Source organism: Mustelus asterias, chromosome 19 (assembly GCF_964213995.1).
Source record: "Mustelus asterias chromosome 19, sMusAst1.hap1.1, whole genome shotgun sequence".
Classification (NCBI taxonomy): domain Eukaryota; kingdom Metazoa; phylum Chordata; class Chondrichthyes; order Carcharhiniformes; family Triakidae; genus Mustelus; species Mustelus asterias.
This window is the reverse complement of record NC_135819.1, coordinates 25,344,252-25,358,642: the sequence shown is the minus strand read 5'-3', so window position 1 is coordinate 25,358,642 and position 14,391 is coordinate 25,344,252. Positions and strand designations below refer to the sequence as shown.

Here is a 14,391-nt window from a genome sequence, read left to right as displayed (position 1 = left end):
TAGAGAGCTCGAAGATGGGCTGAATGGATTCCTTTAAACTGTCTGATTTTATAAAAGCCTTGGCAATTTGTGTTACTCAATTTGATTGGGCTGTTCCAACAGCATTGTGAAGCAAGATCAGTTACAAAGGGCACTATTGTCCCAAATCGATCAGAAAGGGATCAGACTGGATGCACTCTGTTCAGAGGAAGCTGAGTGAGGGATTCCTAACTCTGTTTATCTGTGATAAGAGACTGAAAATGGAGGACGTAGTGACATATCAATTTCAGCAACTTGATATTAATACTAAAACTTTTAATCCATTAAAAATTAATGTCGGTTACTTGTGTGGAAAGTAAACTATACAGAAGACCTTAAGTAATTAAGGTCCCAGTGTTGCCACACTTCCAGGAACACACAATCTGAATATCAGCTCCATGTACGGAGGGACATGTTGTCTGGGATTTCTGACAGATGGTTTAGTGCAGGTTGATATCAGAGTTGAATGAATGAAACAGCTGGTACACTCCTAGTTAATTGCACTGAATTAGGACAATTATATTCAATCCAAAGAACCTAAAGCAGACAAGATTATGTACAATAACGGACATGATTTAATTAATCCTTTATCCTCTTATTGCACTAAATAATAGGGAAGGCATTTCAACAACACATTAAGAAGGTTGAACATGCTGCAGTGTTCAGTGAGGTTGCAATGTGGTGTTACTATAAATCAGTGTGCAGTGATATACGTAATCAGTGTTGTATACATACAAATGTTGCACGCACGTATCAGCGTTACATGCATGTATCAGCGTTACATGCATGTATCAGCGTTACATGCATGTATCAACGTTACATGCATGTATCAACGTTACATGCATGTATCAGCGTTACATGCATGCATCAGCATTACTCACATGAATCAGTGTTTTATACATATATCAGGTGGCACGGTGGCAGTGGTTAGCACTGCTGCCTCACAGCACCAGGGACCCGGGTTCGATTCCCAGCATGGATCACTGTCTGTGTAGAGTTTACACGTTCTCCATGGGTTTCTTCCAGGTGCTCCGGTTTCCTTCCACAGTCCAAAGATGTGCAGGTTAGGTGAATCGGCCATGCTAAATTCACCCTCAGTGTTACCCGAACAGGCGCCGGAGTGTGGCGACTAGGGGATTTTCACAGTAACTTCATTGCAGTGTGAATGTAAGCTTACTTGTGACTAATAAATAAACTGTACTTTAAATATTGCATATGTATATCAGTATTTTATATGTATATCAGTGTTCAGTGAGGTTGCAGTGTGGTGTTACTATATATCCGTGTCCAATGATATGCATATATCAGTGTTGCACACATGAATCAGTGATATACATATATTCATGTTGTACACATAAATCAAGTGTTTTATACATATATCAGTCATGCACATGTATCAGTGTTTAGTGAGACTGCAGTGTAGAGTTACGTGAGATACATATATCAGCATTAAATATATATTGTGTTTTATATGTTCACATGTTTATATATACATACATTGCATGTATATATGTATGTAGAACCATAGAAAAGTTACAGCATAGGAAGAGACCATTCAGCCCATCGTGTCTGCATTAGCTGAAAAAAAGTAGCCACCCATTCTTATCCCACCTTCCAGCACCCAGTTCATAACCCTATAGGATATAGCATTTCAGTTGTCGATCCAGGTACTTTTTAAAGGAGTTGAGCATTTCTGCTTCAACCACCAACTTAGGCAGTGAATTCCAAACACTCCACCCTCTGAGTGAAAAATTCTTCCTAATATCCCCGCTAATCCTTTTACTGATTATCCTAAATCTGTGTCTCTAGTAATTGACCTCTCCGCTCGGGGAAACAATTCCTCCTTGTCTACTCTATCTAGGCCCCTCATATTTTGTACACCTCAATTAAGTCACCCCTCAGCCTCAGTGTTTTAATTTTATGTATATATTCAGTCAGATCACAGTGTGGTGTTATTATATAGTAGCGTTCAGTGTTACTTTTTAATCAGTAAGGGAATCGAGGGTTATGGGGATAAGGCTGGAAAGTGTAGTTGAGCATTATCATTTCAGATCAATCATGATCTAATTGATCAAGCACTACGGTAAGTGTGACATGTTTACTAGACTGCGAGAGAGATGCACAAATATCTGGACAGTGATCTCAAATGGTGGCACTGCTTCCTTCACACAGTAAAGAATACAGGCAGCAAAGGACAAAAAGCAAGCTCAAAGACCAGACAGTCCCAGCAAAATCAGATATTTCATCCTTGCCCACACTGTGGAAAGGCATGCAAGCTCTTCACAGTGACTCTGTGCACTCAAGAAATGACCATCTTCAATAATGAAGCAAAATCAATAACAACCTATATATTTCAAATCCTATATCTGCTTATACTTCCTGCCAGCAAAGCTTTACTTTGTGTCAGCTTTCCCAATATGTCAACATTTAGAATGCAAACTGCCAATGGAAGATTGTCACATTTCTGGTGGTGCCAAAATGCATACATTCTGCATCACCTGGGTTCTCAGTCTGTACCGACACTGTAACCAGCTCCACTGCTTTAGTTCCCAAACTATTAGTTAACTGTAAATAATAAGATAAACTCAAAGTAGCAGATTGGAATAAGGACAGAATATATGACTTTCAAATGAAGACTGCATTATATGTGCACACCCTGGTCACACTCGCCAATCCCTGATGGCTACACTTGCTTCGGACTCCCCCTGTATGTGGCACAGGAGATGATGATGGTTGTGTCTGCCTTGGGAAATGATGGACTGAGCCCAGGGTGAAGTCACTTCTGGATTGAACATTGTCTGTTGTGTGTGTGGAGGCCGATTTGATAGCAGTGTCGCTGCCACAGTTGGCGTAGATGGATATTGTTAGCCCGAGGTTGACAGATGTTTTTTCCCTTCAGCAGGACTCAATTCTCTCGGTCATGTCTTCTTCTTTTTCCAACATCCTTCCTGATTGCTCATCTCCAGCAAGATCTTCCCATGCGCTGATGCCAATCCCAAACAACTTGATCGATTAGAAATTAAATATATATTGACAATACTGTCTTGCAATTACAAATTCCAACAACTTGATGTTCCCTGATCCCTCTCTATAGAATCGATGATCTCTCTTACCTTCCCATGCATTCTCATGTGGGGAGTTCAAGGTTCAAAGCAATCAGCACAATAACTTATCTAAGGAGTCAAGGAACATGTTGTGGTCACTTTGACATTGGATACTGTTGTAAAGCAGGTGATATTGATTCAGTTGGCTGTTATACGTTCTGGTTTATTCTTTCATTGATTTAATGATAACTGGAGGAGACACCTAACAGACAATAATCCAAAACAGTGATCCAGAGTACTGATTCACCTCTTCCAGGAAATACATGCTGCTCTTTGTAGGAACATAGCCCAGCACCATCCTATACCCAGCAGAGACCAATATCGCAACATCTGCACCATCTCTTCATCAAGTGACAGACTCCTATTTAAAACATGTTAACATGTTAGCCTGCAATAGCCCTCAATGGTCCTGTTTTCTTATCCTCATCACAAGCTTCAATCATTTTTAGAATCTACAACAAAGAACAAAGAAAATTACCGCACAGGAACAGGCCCTTCAGCCCTCCAAGTCTGCACAGACCATGCTGCCGACTTAACTAAAACCCCCTACCCATCCTATTCATGGAATTGTCCAGACGCCCCTTAAAAGTCACTACCGCATCCGCTTCCACTACCTCCCCAGCAACAAGTTCCAGGCACCCACTACTTTGTGTAGAAAATCTGACTCGTCCATCACCTTTAAACCTTGCCCCTCAGACCTTAAACCTGTGCCCCCCCAGCAATTGAATCTTCCACCCTGAGAAAAAGCTCCGCGAAAAACTCGATCATGTCAGTGAGACATGACCTCCCCTTCACAAAACCATATTGCCTCTTGCTAATACGTCCACTTATTTCCAAGTGGGAGTAAATCCTTTCTCAAAGAATACTCTCCAATAATTTCCCTACCACTGACCTTAATTACCAGGTAATTACAGCTCACCGGCCTGTAATTACCTGGATTATTCTTGCTACCCTTCTTAAACAAAGGAACAACATTGACTATTCTCCAATCCTCTGGGACCTCCCCTGTAGCCAGTGAGAATACAAAGATTTCATTCAAGGCCCCAGCAATTTCCTCCCTTGCCTCTCTCAGTATTCTGGGGTATATCCCATCAGGCTCTGGGGACTTGTCTACCTTAATGTTTCTCAAGAACCCCAATACCTCCTCCTTTTTGATCTCAACATGACTCAAACTATCTACACATCCTTTCCCAGACTCATCATCCTTCAAGTCCTTCTCTTTGGTGAATACTGACGCAAAGTACTCATTTAATACCTCACCCGTTTCCTCTGGCTCCACGCATAGATTCCCTCCTCTGTCCTTGAGTGGGCCAACCCTATCCTCTTGCTCTTTATATATGTATAAAAAGCCTTGGGATTTTCCTTAATCCTGCTGGCCAATGATTTTTCATGACCCTTTTAGCCCTCCTTACTCCTTGCTTAAGTTTCTTTCTACTTTCCTTGTATTCCACACTTGCTTCATGTGTTCCCAGCCTCCTAGCCTTGACAAATGCTTCCTTTTTCTCTTTGACTAGGCTCACAATATCTCTCGTTATCCAAGGTTCCCAAAACTTGCCAAACTTATCCTTCATCCTTACAGGAATGTGCCGGTCCTGAATCCCTATCAACTTACACTTGAAAGCCTCCCACATGCCAAATGTTGATTTGCCCTCGAACATCTGCCCCCAATCTACATTCTTCAGTTCCTGTCTAATATTGTTGTAATTAGCCTTCCCCCAGTTTAGTACCTTAACTTGGGGACTACACTTTTCTTTATCCATCAGTCCCTTAAAGCTTACTGAATTGTGGTCACTGTTCCTGAACTGCTCCCCTACTGAAACGTCGCCCACCTGGCCGGGCTCATTCCCCAATACCAGGTCCAGTATGGCCCCTTCCCTAGTTGGACTATCTACATACTGTTTCAAGAAGCCCTCCTGGATGCTCCTTACAAACTTTGCCCCATCCACGCCCCTAGCACTAAGTGAGTCCCAGTCAATATAGAGGAAGTTAAAATTTCCCACCACAACCCTGTTACTTTTACACCTTGCCAAAATTTGCTGACATATCTGTTCCTCTATCTCCTGCTGGCTGTTGGGCGGCCTATAGTAAACCCCCAACATTGTGACTACCTATTCCTGAGCTCTACCCATATTGCCTCGCTGTATGAGCCCTCCGAGGTGTCCTCCTGCAGTACAGCTGTAATATTCTCCTTAACCAGTAGTGCAACTCCCCCACCCCTTTTACATCCCCTCTATGCCGCCTGAAACATCTTGGAATGTTAAGCTGCCAATCCTGTCCTTCCCTTAACCATATAACAATGTAATATCATTGTTCCAAGCACCAATCCAAGCTGTAAGTTCATCTGCCTTACCTGTTACACTTCTTGCATTGAAACAAATGCACCTCAGTCCACCAGACCCTCTTTGATTAGCAAATACACCCTGCCTGCTCTTTCTTGGAGTCTTACTGGCCCTACTATCTGGTTCCTCTTCAGTAAATTCCTTTGCTTTGGTTCCCCCCCCCCCCCCCGTCAAACTAGTTTAAATCCTCCTGTGTGACACTAGCAAACCTCCCGGCTAGAATACTTATGCCCTTCCAGTTTAGATGCAACCCGTCCTTCTTGTACAGATCCCACCTTTCCCTGAAGAGACCCCAATGGTCCAGATATCTGAAACCCTCCCATGTCTTAAGCTGCACTATCTTCCTATTCCTAGCCTCACTGCACGTGGCACAGGGAGTAATCCTCAACATCCCTCTGTCACTCTCACCTCTCAAACAGTTCATAGAATCATAGAATTGTTACAACAGAGAAGATCATTTGGCCCATCATATCCATGCGAGCAATTCCCAAGTCCCATTCACCCGTCGTTTCCCTGTAAACCTGCAAATCCTTCATTTTCAGATAATAATCCAATTCCCTTTAGAATGCCTTGATTGAATCTGTCTCCATCACACTTTCAGACGGTACACTCCAGATCCTAACCACTTGCTGTGTAAATCTGTCTCCACCTCACTCTCAGACAGTACTTCCAGATCCTAACCACTCACTGTGTGAAAAATGTTTTTCCTCATGTCGCCATTGTTTCTTCTGCTAGTTGCCTTAAACCTGTGTCCTCTGGTTCTCAATCCTTCCTTCAATGGGAACAATTTCTCCCTCTACTCTGTTCAGACCTCTCATGATTTTGAACAGCTTTAAGAAATCTCCTCTCACTATTCCCATCTCATTACAGGTCCCTCAGTTCCTGCACCTCTTTACAATTGTATCCTTTATTTTATGTTGTCTCTGCATTTATCCAACCAAAATTTATCACTTCATAATTTCCATGCCATACACTTCTCAACCACCTTATTGCTACCTGTGTTGCTACTTACAGGGAACTGTGGACCTGTACGCCTAGATCCCTCTGTATGTAAATTCTTCTAAGGGTTCTGCCATTTACTGTATACTTCCCTCCTGCATTAGACCTTCTAAAATACATCACCTCATATTTACTGGATTAAGTTCCATCTGCCATTTCTCTGCCCAAGTCTCCAGCCTATCTGTATCCTGCTGTATCCTCTGGCAATCCTCACTATCCACAGCTACCCCAATCTTTATGTCGTCTGCAAACTTATTAATCAGATCACCTTGGGCCTTGAGTGGCACGGTGGCACAGTGGTTAGCACTGCTGCCTCACAGTGCCAGGGACCTGGGTTCAATTCCAGCCTCTGGTCACTGTCTGTGTGGAGTTTGCACGTTCTTCCCATGTCTACATGGGTTTCCTCCGGGTGCTCCAGTTTCCTCCCACAGTCTGTAAGATGTTCTGGTAAGGCGCATTGGCCATGCAAAATTCTCCCTCAGTGTACCCGAACAGCCTAGTGTGGTGACTAGGGGATTTTCACAGTAACTTCATTGCAGTATTAATGCAAGCCTACTTGTGGCACTAATAAATAAACTTTAAAAACTTTACATTCTCCTTCAAATCATTTATATATATTTCAAACAACAGTGATCCCAGCCCTGATCCCTGCAGAGCACCACTGGTCACAGATCTCCAGTCAGCAAAACACCCTTCCGCTGCTACTCTCTGTCTTCTATGACCAAGCCAGTTCTGTACCTACCTTACCAGCTCATCGCGGTTCCCATGTGACTTTGCCTTCTCTATCAGCCTGCCATGAGGGACCTTGTCAAAGGCCTCGATGAAGTCCTTGAAGACAGCATCCACCACCCTGCCCTCATCAATCATCTTTGTCACTTCCTCAAAAAACTCAATCAAGTTTGTGAGACACACTCTCCCCCACACAAAACCATGCTGCCTATCGTTAATAAGCACTTCTTCCAAATGTGAGTTAATCCTGTCCCTAAGAATTCTGTCCAATAATTTCCCTACCACGTATGTAAGGCTCACCAGTATGTTGGCCTTCATAGCGAGAGGATTTGAGTACAGAAGCAGGAATATCTTGCAGCAATTATACAGGGCCTTGGTGAGGTCACACACCTGGAATATTGTGTGCAGATTTGGTCTCTTTATCTGAGGAAGGATGTTCTTGCTATCGAGGGAGTGCAGAGAAGGTTTACCAGACTGATTCCTGGCATGGCCGGACTGACATATGAGGAGAGATTGAGTCAGTTTGGATTATGTTCACTGGAGTTTGGAAGAATGAGGGGCAATCTCATAGAAACGTATAACATTCTAACAGGACTACACAGGATAGGTGCAAGAAAGATGTTCCCGATGGAGGGGGTGGTCAGAACCAGGGTCACAGTCTTAGGGCTGAGATGGAGAGAAAGTTCTTCACCCAGAAAGTGATAAGCCTATGGAATTCACTACCACAGAAAGCAGTTGAGGCCAAAACATTGAATGTTTTCAAGAAGCAGTTAGATATAACACTTGGGTGAAGGTGATCAAAAGATATGGGGGAGGGGGAAATCAGGCTATTGAGCGGGATGATCAGCCATGACCATAATGAATGTTGGAGCAGGATTGAAGGGCTGAATGGCCTCCTCCTGCTCCTATTTTGTCTGTTACTATGTTTCTAAGACTCTTAACTGTCCTCTGAAATGGAGGAGCAAGCTGCTCAGATCCAAGCAATTAGGGATGGACAATAAATGCTGATCTTGCCAGTCTCATCCCATTAAAGAATAAATGAACAAAAAAACTTTAAGTTAAAATTATGGAGTTAGAAGGAGATAAACAAAATGTCACTATCTACCTTATACCTCCACACAACGACTGCTCTTTTCAGGAGAATTACATTGATTTTTTTTGCACTTCAGCCCCTTGCTCCTGATCTATGGACACCCAGTGCGGAGGGGGGTGGGGAAGGAGGAGGACCTCCTGCTCCTGGCCAAATTCACCATCAACAGGTCCAGGCAGCGGTCAACCAAGAGGATCGTCTGACCCGACTGTCTGCCCCTCTACTGTGGCTACATTCGCGGCGACAGGAGAGGGAGCATGTGGTGTCCATGGGCACCATTGGCACCTTCTATGCCTGTTGGGCACTGCAGGGACTGGGATGCCTTATTGACCCGTTTAGTCACATTTTAGTTTGATGTTTTAAGTTTCCTTTGCGATTTGTTTTTGTTTGATGCGGTGTCTCCTTAAGGGGTGGCCCTCTTGATTTGTCACTCAGTTTGTTTAATTTAGTTTAATTGTTTCAACCTGAAATAATATTGGCAGCAGGTGGTTGTGACTCTACTGAGCTGGAGGAGTTTAACTTTCTGGATTACCTGTTTCTGTCAATTGGGAGTCTGTCATTTTCTTTGCTGACCAGCTTTGAAGGAGGCCCAGATCTACAGTTCCTCCCTGCTGCTGAATTTGCACCAAGGAAGAAGGGGATTTGTTTTGCAGGGGCAAGAGACTTGCCTCAAGGCTTAATTGAGGCCCTGCTACAGAGCCTAGCTGCAGCTTGAGGCCGACACTGGACTGGGGGGAGCAGACCTGCTGACAGTATTACAAGGAAAACTGCTGTCATCACTTGGCCTGTATGTGACTCTAATTTTGCAGCAATGTGATTGACTCTGAAATGTCTCTAAAATGGTCTCAGTTGTACCAATTGGCTAAAAAGAAAAGCCTAAAAGAAATAGAACTGAACTGACCACCAGACCACCCAGCTTCAACCAGCAGTCTTGCGCTGCAGAAATTGTCTCTCCCCTAGCTAAGCTGTATCTGGCAAAGTGGAAAATTGCACAGGTATGTCCTGTATACAAGAAATAAGAACAAATCCAACCTGGCTAATTACAGTCCCATCATTCTACTCTCAATCATCGGTAAAGTGATGGAAGGGGTCATCGACAGTGCTATCAAGCAACACCTCCTCAGCAATAACCTGCTCAGTGACGCCCAGTTTGGGTTTCGCCAGGGTCACTCAGCTCCTGACCTCATTACAGCCTTGGTTCAGTATGTGGATGGCCCGACTAGAGGGGGGGCAAAACTTGACCTCCTCTTGGGAAATAAGAAAGGGCAGGTGACAGAAGTGTTAGTGAGGGATCACTTTGGGAACAGTGATCATAATTCTATTAGTTTTAAGATAGCTATGGAGAATGATCAGTCTGTCCCAAAAGTTAATATTCTAAATTGGGGCAAGGCCTATTTTGATGGTATTAGGCAGGAACTTTCAAAAGTTAATTGGGGGAGTCTGTCGGAAGGAAAAGGGACGTCTGATAAGTGGGAGGCTTTCAAAAGTGTGTTAACCAGGGTTCAGGGTAAACACAGTCCTCTTAGAATGAAGGGCAAGGCTGGCAGAAGTCGGGAATCCTGGATGACTCGGGATATTGAGGCCCTGGTCAAGAAGAAGAAAGAGGCACATGACGTACATAGGCAGCTGGGATCAAGTGAATCTCTTGAAGAGTATAGGGGGTGTAGGAGTAGAGTTAAGAGAGAAATCAGGAGGGCAAAAAGGGGACACGAAATTGTTTTGGCAGATAAGGCAAAGGAGAATCCAAAGAGCTCTACAAATACATAAAGGGCAAAAGAGTAACGAGGGAGAGAGTAGGGCCTCTTAAGGTCATCTATGTGCGGATCCACAAGAGATGGTGAGGTCCTAAATGAATATTTCTCATCACTATTTACTGTTGAGAAAAGCATGGATGTTAGGGAACTTGGGGAAATAAATACTGATGTCTTGAGGAGTGTACATATTACAGAGAAGGAGGTGCTGGAAGTCCTAAAGCGCATCAAGGTAGATAAATCCTCGGGACCTGATGAGGTATATCTCAGGATGTTGTGGGAGGCTAAGGAGGAAATTGCGGGTCCCCTAGCCGAGATATTTGAATCATCGATAGTCACGGGTGAGGTGCCTGAAGATTGGAGAGTGGCAAATGTTGTGCCTTTGTTTAAAAAGGGCTGCAGGGAAAAGCCTGGGAACTACAGGCCAGTGAGCCTCACATCTGTGGTGGGTAAATTGTTGGAAGGTATTTTGAGAGACAGGATCTACAGGCATTTAGAGATGCAAGGACTGATTAGGGACAGTCAGCATGGCTTTGTGAGTGGAAAATCATATCTCACAAATTTAATTGAGTTTTTTGAAGGGGTAACCAAGAAGGTAGATGAGGGCAGTGCAGTTGATGTTGTCTACATGGACTTTAGCAAGGCCTTTGACAAGGTACCGCATGGTAGGATATTGCATAAGGTTAAATCTCACGGGATCCAGGGTGAGGTATCCAAATGGATACAAAATTGGCTTCTTGATAGAAGCCAGAGGGTGGTTGTAGAGAGTAGTTTTTCAAACTGGAGGCCTGTGACCAGCGGTGTGCCTCAGGGATCAGTGCTGGGCCCACTGTTATTTGTCATTTATATTAATGATTTGGATGAGAATATAGGGGGCATGGTTAGTAAGTTTGCAGATGACACCAAGATTGGTGGCAAGCTGGACAGTGAGGAACGTTATCTCCAATTGCAGCGGGATCTTGATCAATTGGGCCAGTGGGCTGACGAATGGCAGATGGAGTTTAATTTAGACAAATGTGAGGTGATGCATTGATGGATTGAGTTATAAGGAGAGGCTGAATAGACTGGGACTTTTTTCTCTGGAGCGTAGGAGGCTGAGGGATGACCTTATAGAGATCTATAAAATAATGAGGGGCATAGACAAGGGTAGATAGTCAATATCTTTTCCCAAAGGTAGGGGAGTCTAAAACTAGAGGGCATAGGTTTAAGGAGAGAGGGGAGAGATACAAAAGTGTCCAGAGGGGCAATTTTTTCACACAGAGGGTGGTGAGTGTCTGGAACAAGCTGCCAGAGGTAGTAGTAGAGGCGGGTACAATTTTGTCTTTTAAAAAGCATTTAGATAGTTACATGGGTACGATGGGTATAGAGGGATATGGGCCAAATGCGGGCAATTGGGATTAGTTTAGGGTTTTTTTTTAAAAAAGGGCAGCATGGACAAGTTGGGCCGAAGGGCCTGTTTCCATGCTATAAACCTCTATGACTCTATGACTCTAAACATGAACAAAAGAGCTGAGTTCCAGAGGTAAGGTGAGAGTGACTGCCCTTGACATCAAGAAATACTCTGACCGAGTATGGTATCAAGGAGCCTTGGCAAAACTGGAGTCAAGGGGAATCAGGGGGAAAATTCTTTGCTGGTTGGAGTCATAGAAATCCTACAGTGCAGAAAGAGGCCATTTGGCCCATCGAGTCTGCACTGACCACAATCCCACCCAGGCCCTACCCCCATATCCCTACACATTTACTCGCTAATCCCTCTAACCTATGCATCTCAGGACACTAAGGGGCAATTTTAGCATGGCCAATCAACCTAACCCACACATCTTTGGACTGTGGGAGGAAACCCACGCAGACACGAGGAGAATGTGCAAACTCCACACAGACAGTGACCCGAGGCCGACCCGAGTCAAACCTGGCACATAGGAAGATGGTTGTGGGTGGTTGGAGGTTAATCATCTCAGTCCCAAGACATCTCTGCAGGAGTCCCTCAGGGTAGTGTCTTTGGCCCAACCACCTTCAGCTGCTTCATCAATGATTTTCCTTCCATCATAAGGTCAGAAGTGGGGATGTTCACTGATGACAGCACAATGTTCAACACCGTTTGCGACGACTCAGATATTGAAGCAGTCCATGTCCAAATGCAACAACTCCTCACTCACCTGATGAAGGAGCGAGACTCCGAAAGCTTGTGCTGCCAAATAAACCTGTTGGACTTTAACCTGGTGTTGCGAGACTTCTTAAAATGCAACAAGACCAGACAATATGGCAAGTAACATTCACACCACACAATTTCCAGGCAGTGATCATCTCCAACAAGAGAGATTCTAACCATCACTCCTTGACATTCAATGGCATTACCATCGATGAATTCCCCACTATGAACATCCTAACTATCCTGATACTATGACAAGAAACTGAACTGGATCAGCCGTATAAATACTGTGGCTTCAAGAGCAGATCAGAGGCTGGGAATCCTGTGGTGAGTAACTCACCTCCTGACTCCCCAAAGCCTGTCCACCATCTACAAGGCACAAGTTAGGAGTGTGATGGAATATTCTCCACTTGCCTGGATGAGTGCAACTCTAACAACACTCAAGAAGCTCATAACCATCATCCAGGACAAAGCAGCCACTCTAGTAGCTCCCCATCCACCACCTGCAATATTCACTCCCTCTATCACTGAAAGTATCAGCCGTATGTTCCAGCTACATGATGCACTGCAAGATCTCATCAAAATTTCTTCAACAACACTTTCCAAACCGACGACCATCTAGGTGGACAAGGGCAGCAGACACATGGGAACACCACAACCTGCAAATTCCCCTCCAAGCCACTCACCATCCTGACTTGAAAATATATCGCTGTTCCTTCAGTGTCACTGGGTCAAAATCCTGGTACATCTTCCCTAACAGCACAGTTGGTGTACCTACACTACATGGACTGCAATTATTCATAAAGGCAGCTCACCACCACCTTCCCAACAGCACATAGGGCTGGATAATAAATGCTGACCGAGCCAGCAATACACACATCTTGCGAATTAATGAAAAAGACCAGCAGTGTGAAACAGCTACGTTCACTGACTCTGTGACAGTAGTGAATCAGAGTTACAATCACTTACCTTGTGACAATAGTGAATTGCCGTTACGATCTGCCTGAAGAACATTCTGGTCTCTTTCTCGCTTAACTTTCGCCTCTCACTGATGTAATCATATAATTCGCCTTTGCTTGCACACTCCATAACTATCACCATTTTATCCTTGTTCTCGAAAACTGCTGACACAAACAGAACAATGTTTATTGGGAGAAATAAGACTGGTTCACATTGGACAAACACAAATTGGTTTAAAAAGCATGAAATAGGATCCAATACCCAATCCATCATCGAGAGGGGATGATAACCAGCTGGAATAAGTTAAAGATGAGTGTAAGTTAAATTAAGGTGACAGTTAAGATTAGAGTATAAGTCATGGAATCAAAGAATTGTACAGCACAATTGTGAAGTCACCATAGTCCCAGATGACCATAGGCTTCTCTTCCCTTTGAGCAGGAGAGTTGACTGGTGGTGATTTAACCTGAGGATCACCACACCTCAGGCAAGGAGAATAATCTCAGCTGGTACAGGAGTTGAACCCATACTGTTGGTATCGCTCTGCATCACTAACAAACTGGCCAGCTAATTGAGCTAAACCGACTCCCCTGAGACTATAGAACATAGAACATAGAACATTACAGCGCAGAACAGGCCCTTCGGCCCACGATGTTGCACCGACCAGTTAAAAAAAAAAACTGTGACCCTCCAACCTAAACCAATTTCTTTTCGTCCATGAACCTATCTACGGATCTCTTAAACGCCCCCAAACTAGGCGCATTTACTACTGATGCTGGCAGGGCATTCCAATCCCTCACCACCCTCTGGGTAAAGAACCTACCCCTGACATCGGTTCTATAACTACCCCCCCTCAATTTAAAGCCATGCCCCCTCGTGCTGGATTTCTCCATCAGAGGAAAAAGGCTATCACTATCCACCCTATCTAAACCTCTAATCATCTTATATGTTTCAATAAGATCCCCTCTTAGCCACCGCCTTTCCAGCGAAAACAATCCCAAATCCCTCAGCCTCTCCTCATAGGATCTCCCCTCCATACCAGGCAACATCCTGGTAAACCTCCTCTGCACCCTCTCCAAAGCCTCCACATCCTTCCTGTAATGTGGGGACCAGAACTGCACACAGTACTCCAAGTGCGGCCGCACCAGAGTTGTGTACAGTTGCAACATAACGCTACGACTCCTAAATTCAATCCCCCTACCAATAAACGCCAAGACACCATATGCCTTCTTAACAACCTTATCTACTTGATTCC

The 14,391-nt window shown here is 44.2% G+C and overlaps 1 protein-coding gene across 1 annotated transcript in view; it reads right to left on the bottom strand.

Moving 5' to 3' along the window:
- Positions 1 to 14,391, bottom strand: part of LOC144507822 (NUAK family SNF1-like kinase 1) — a 99,407-nt gene that overhangs the window by 60,717 nt on the left and 24,299 nt on the right. Inside the window, exon 3 of the mRNA XM_078235149.1 lies at positions 13,149 to 13,300. Coding sequence (XP_078091275.1) covers positions 13,149 to 13,300 — 152 coding nt within the window. The remainder of the gene's footprint in view (positions 1 to 13,148; positions 13,301 to 14,391) is intronic.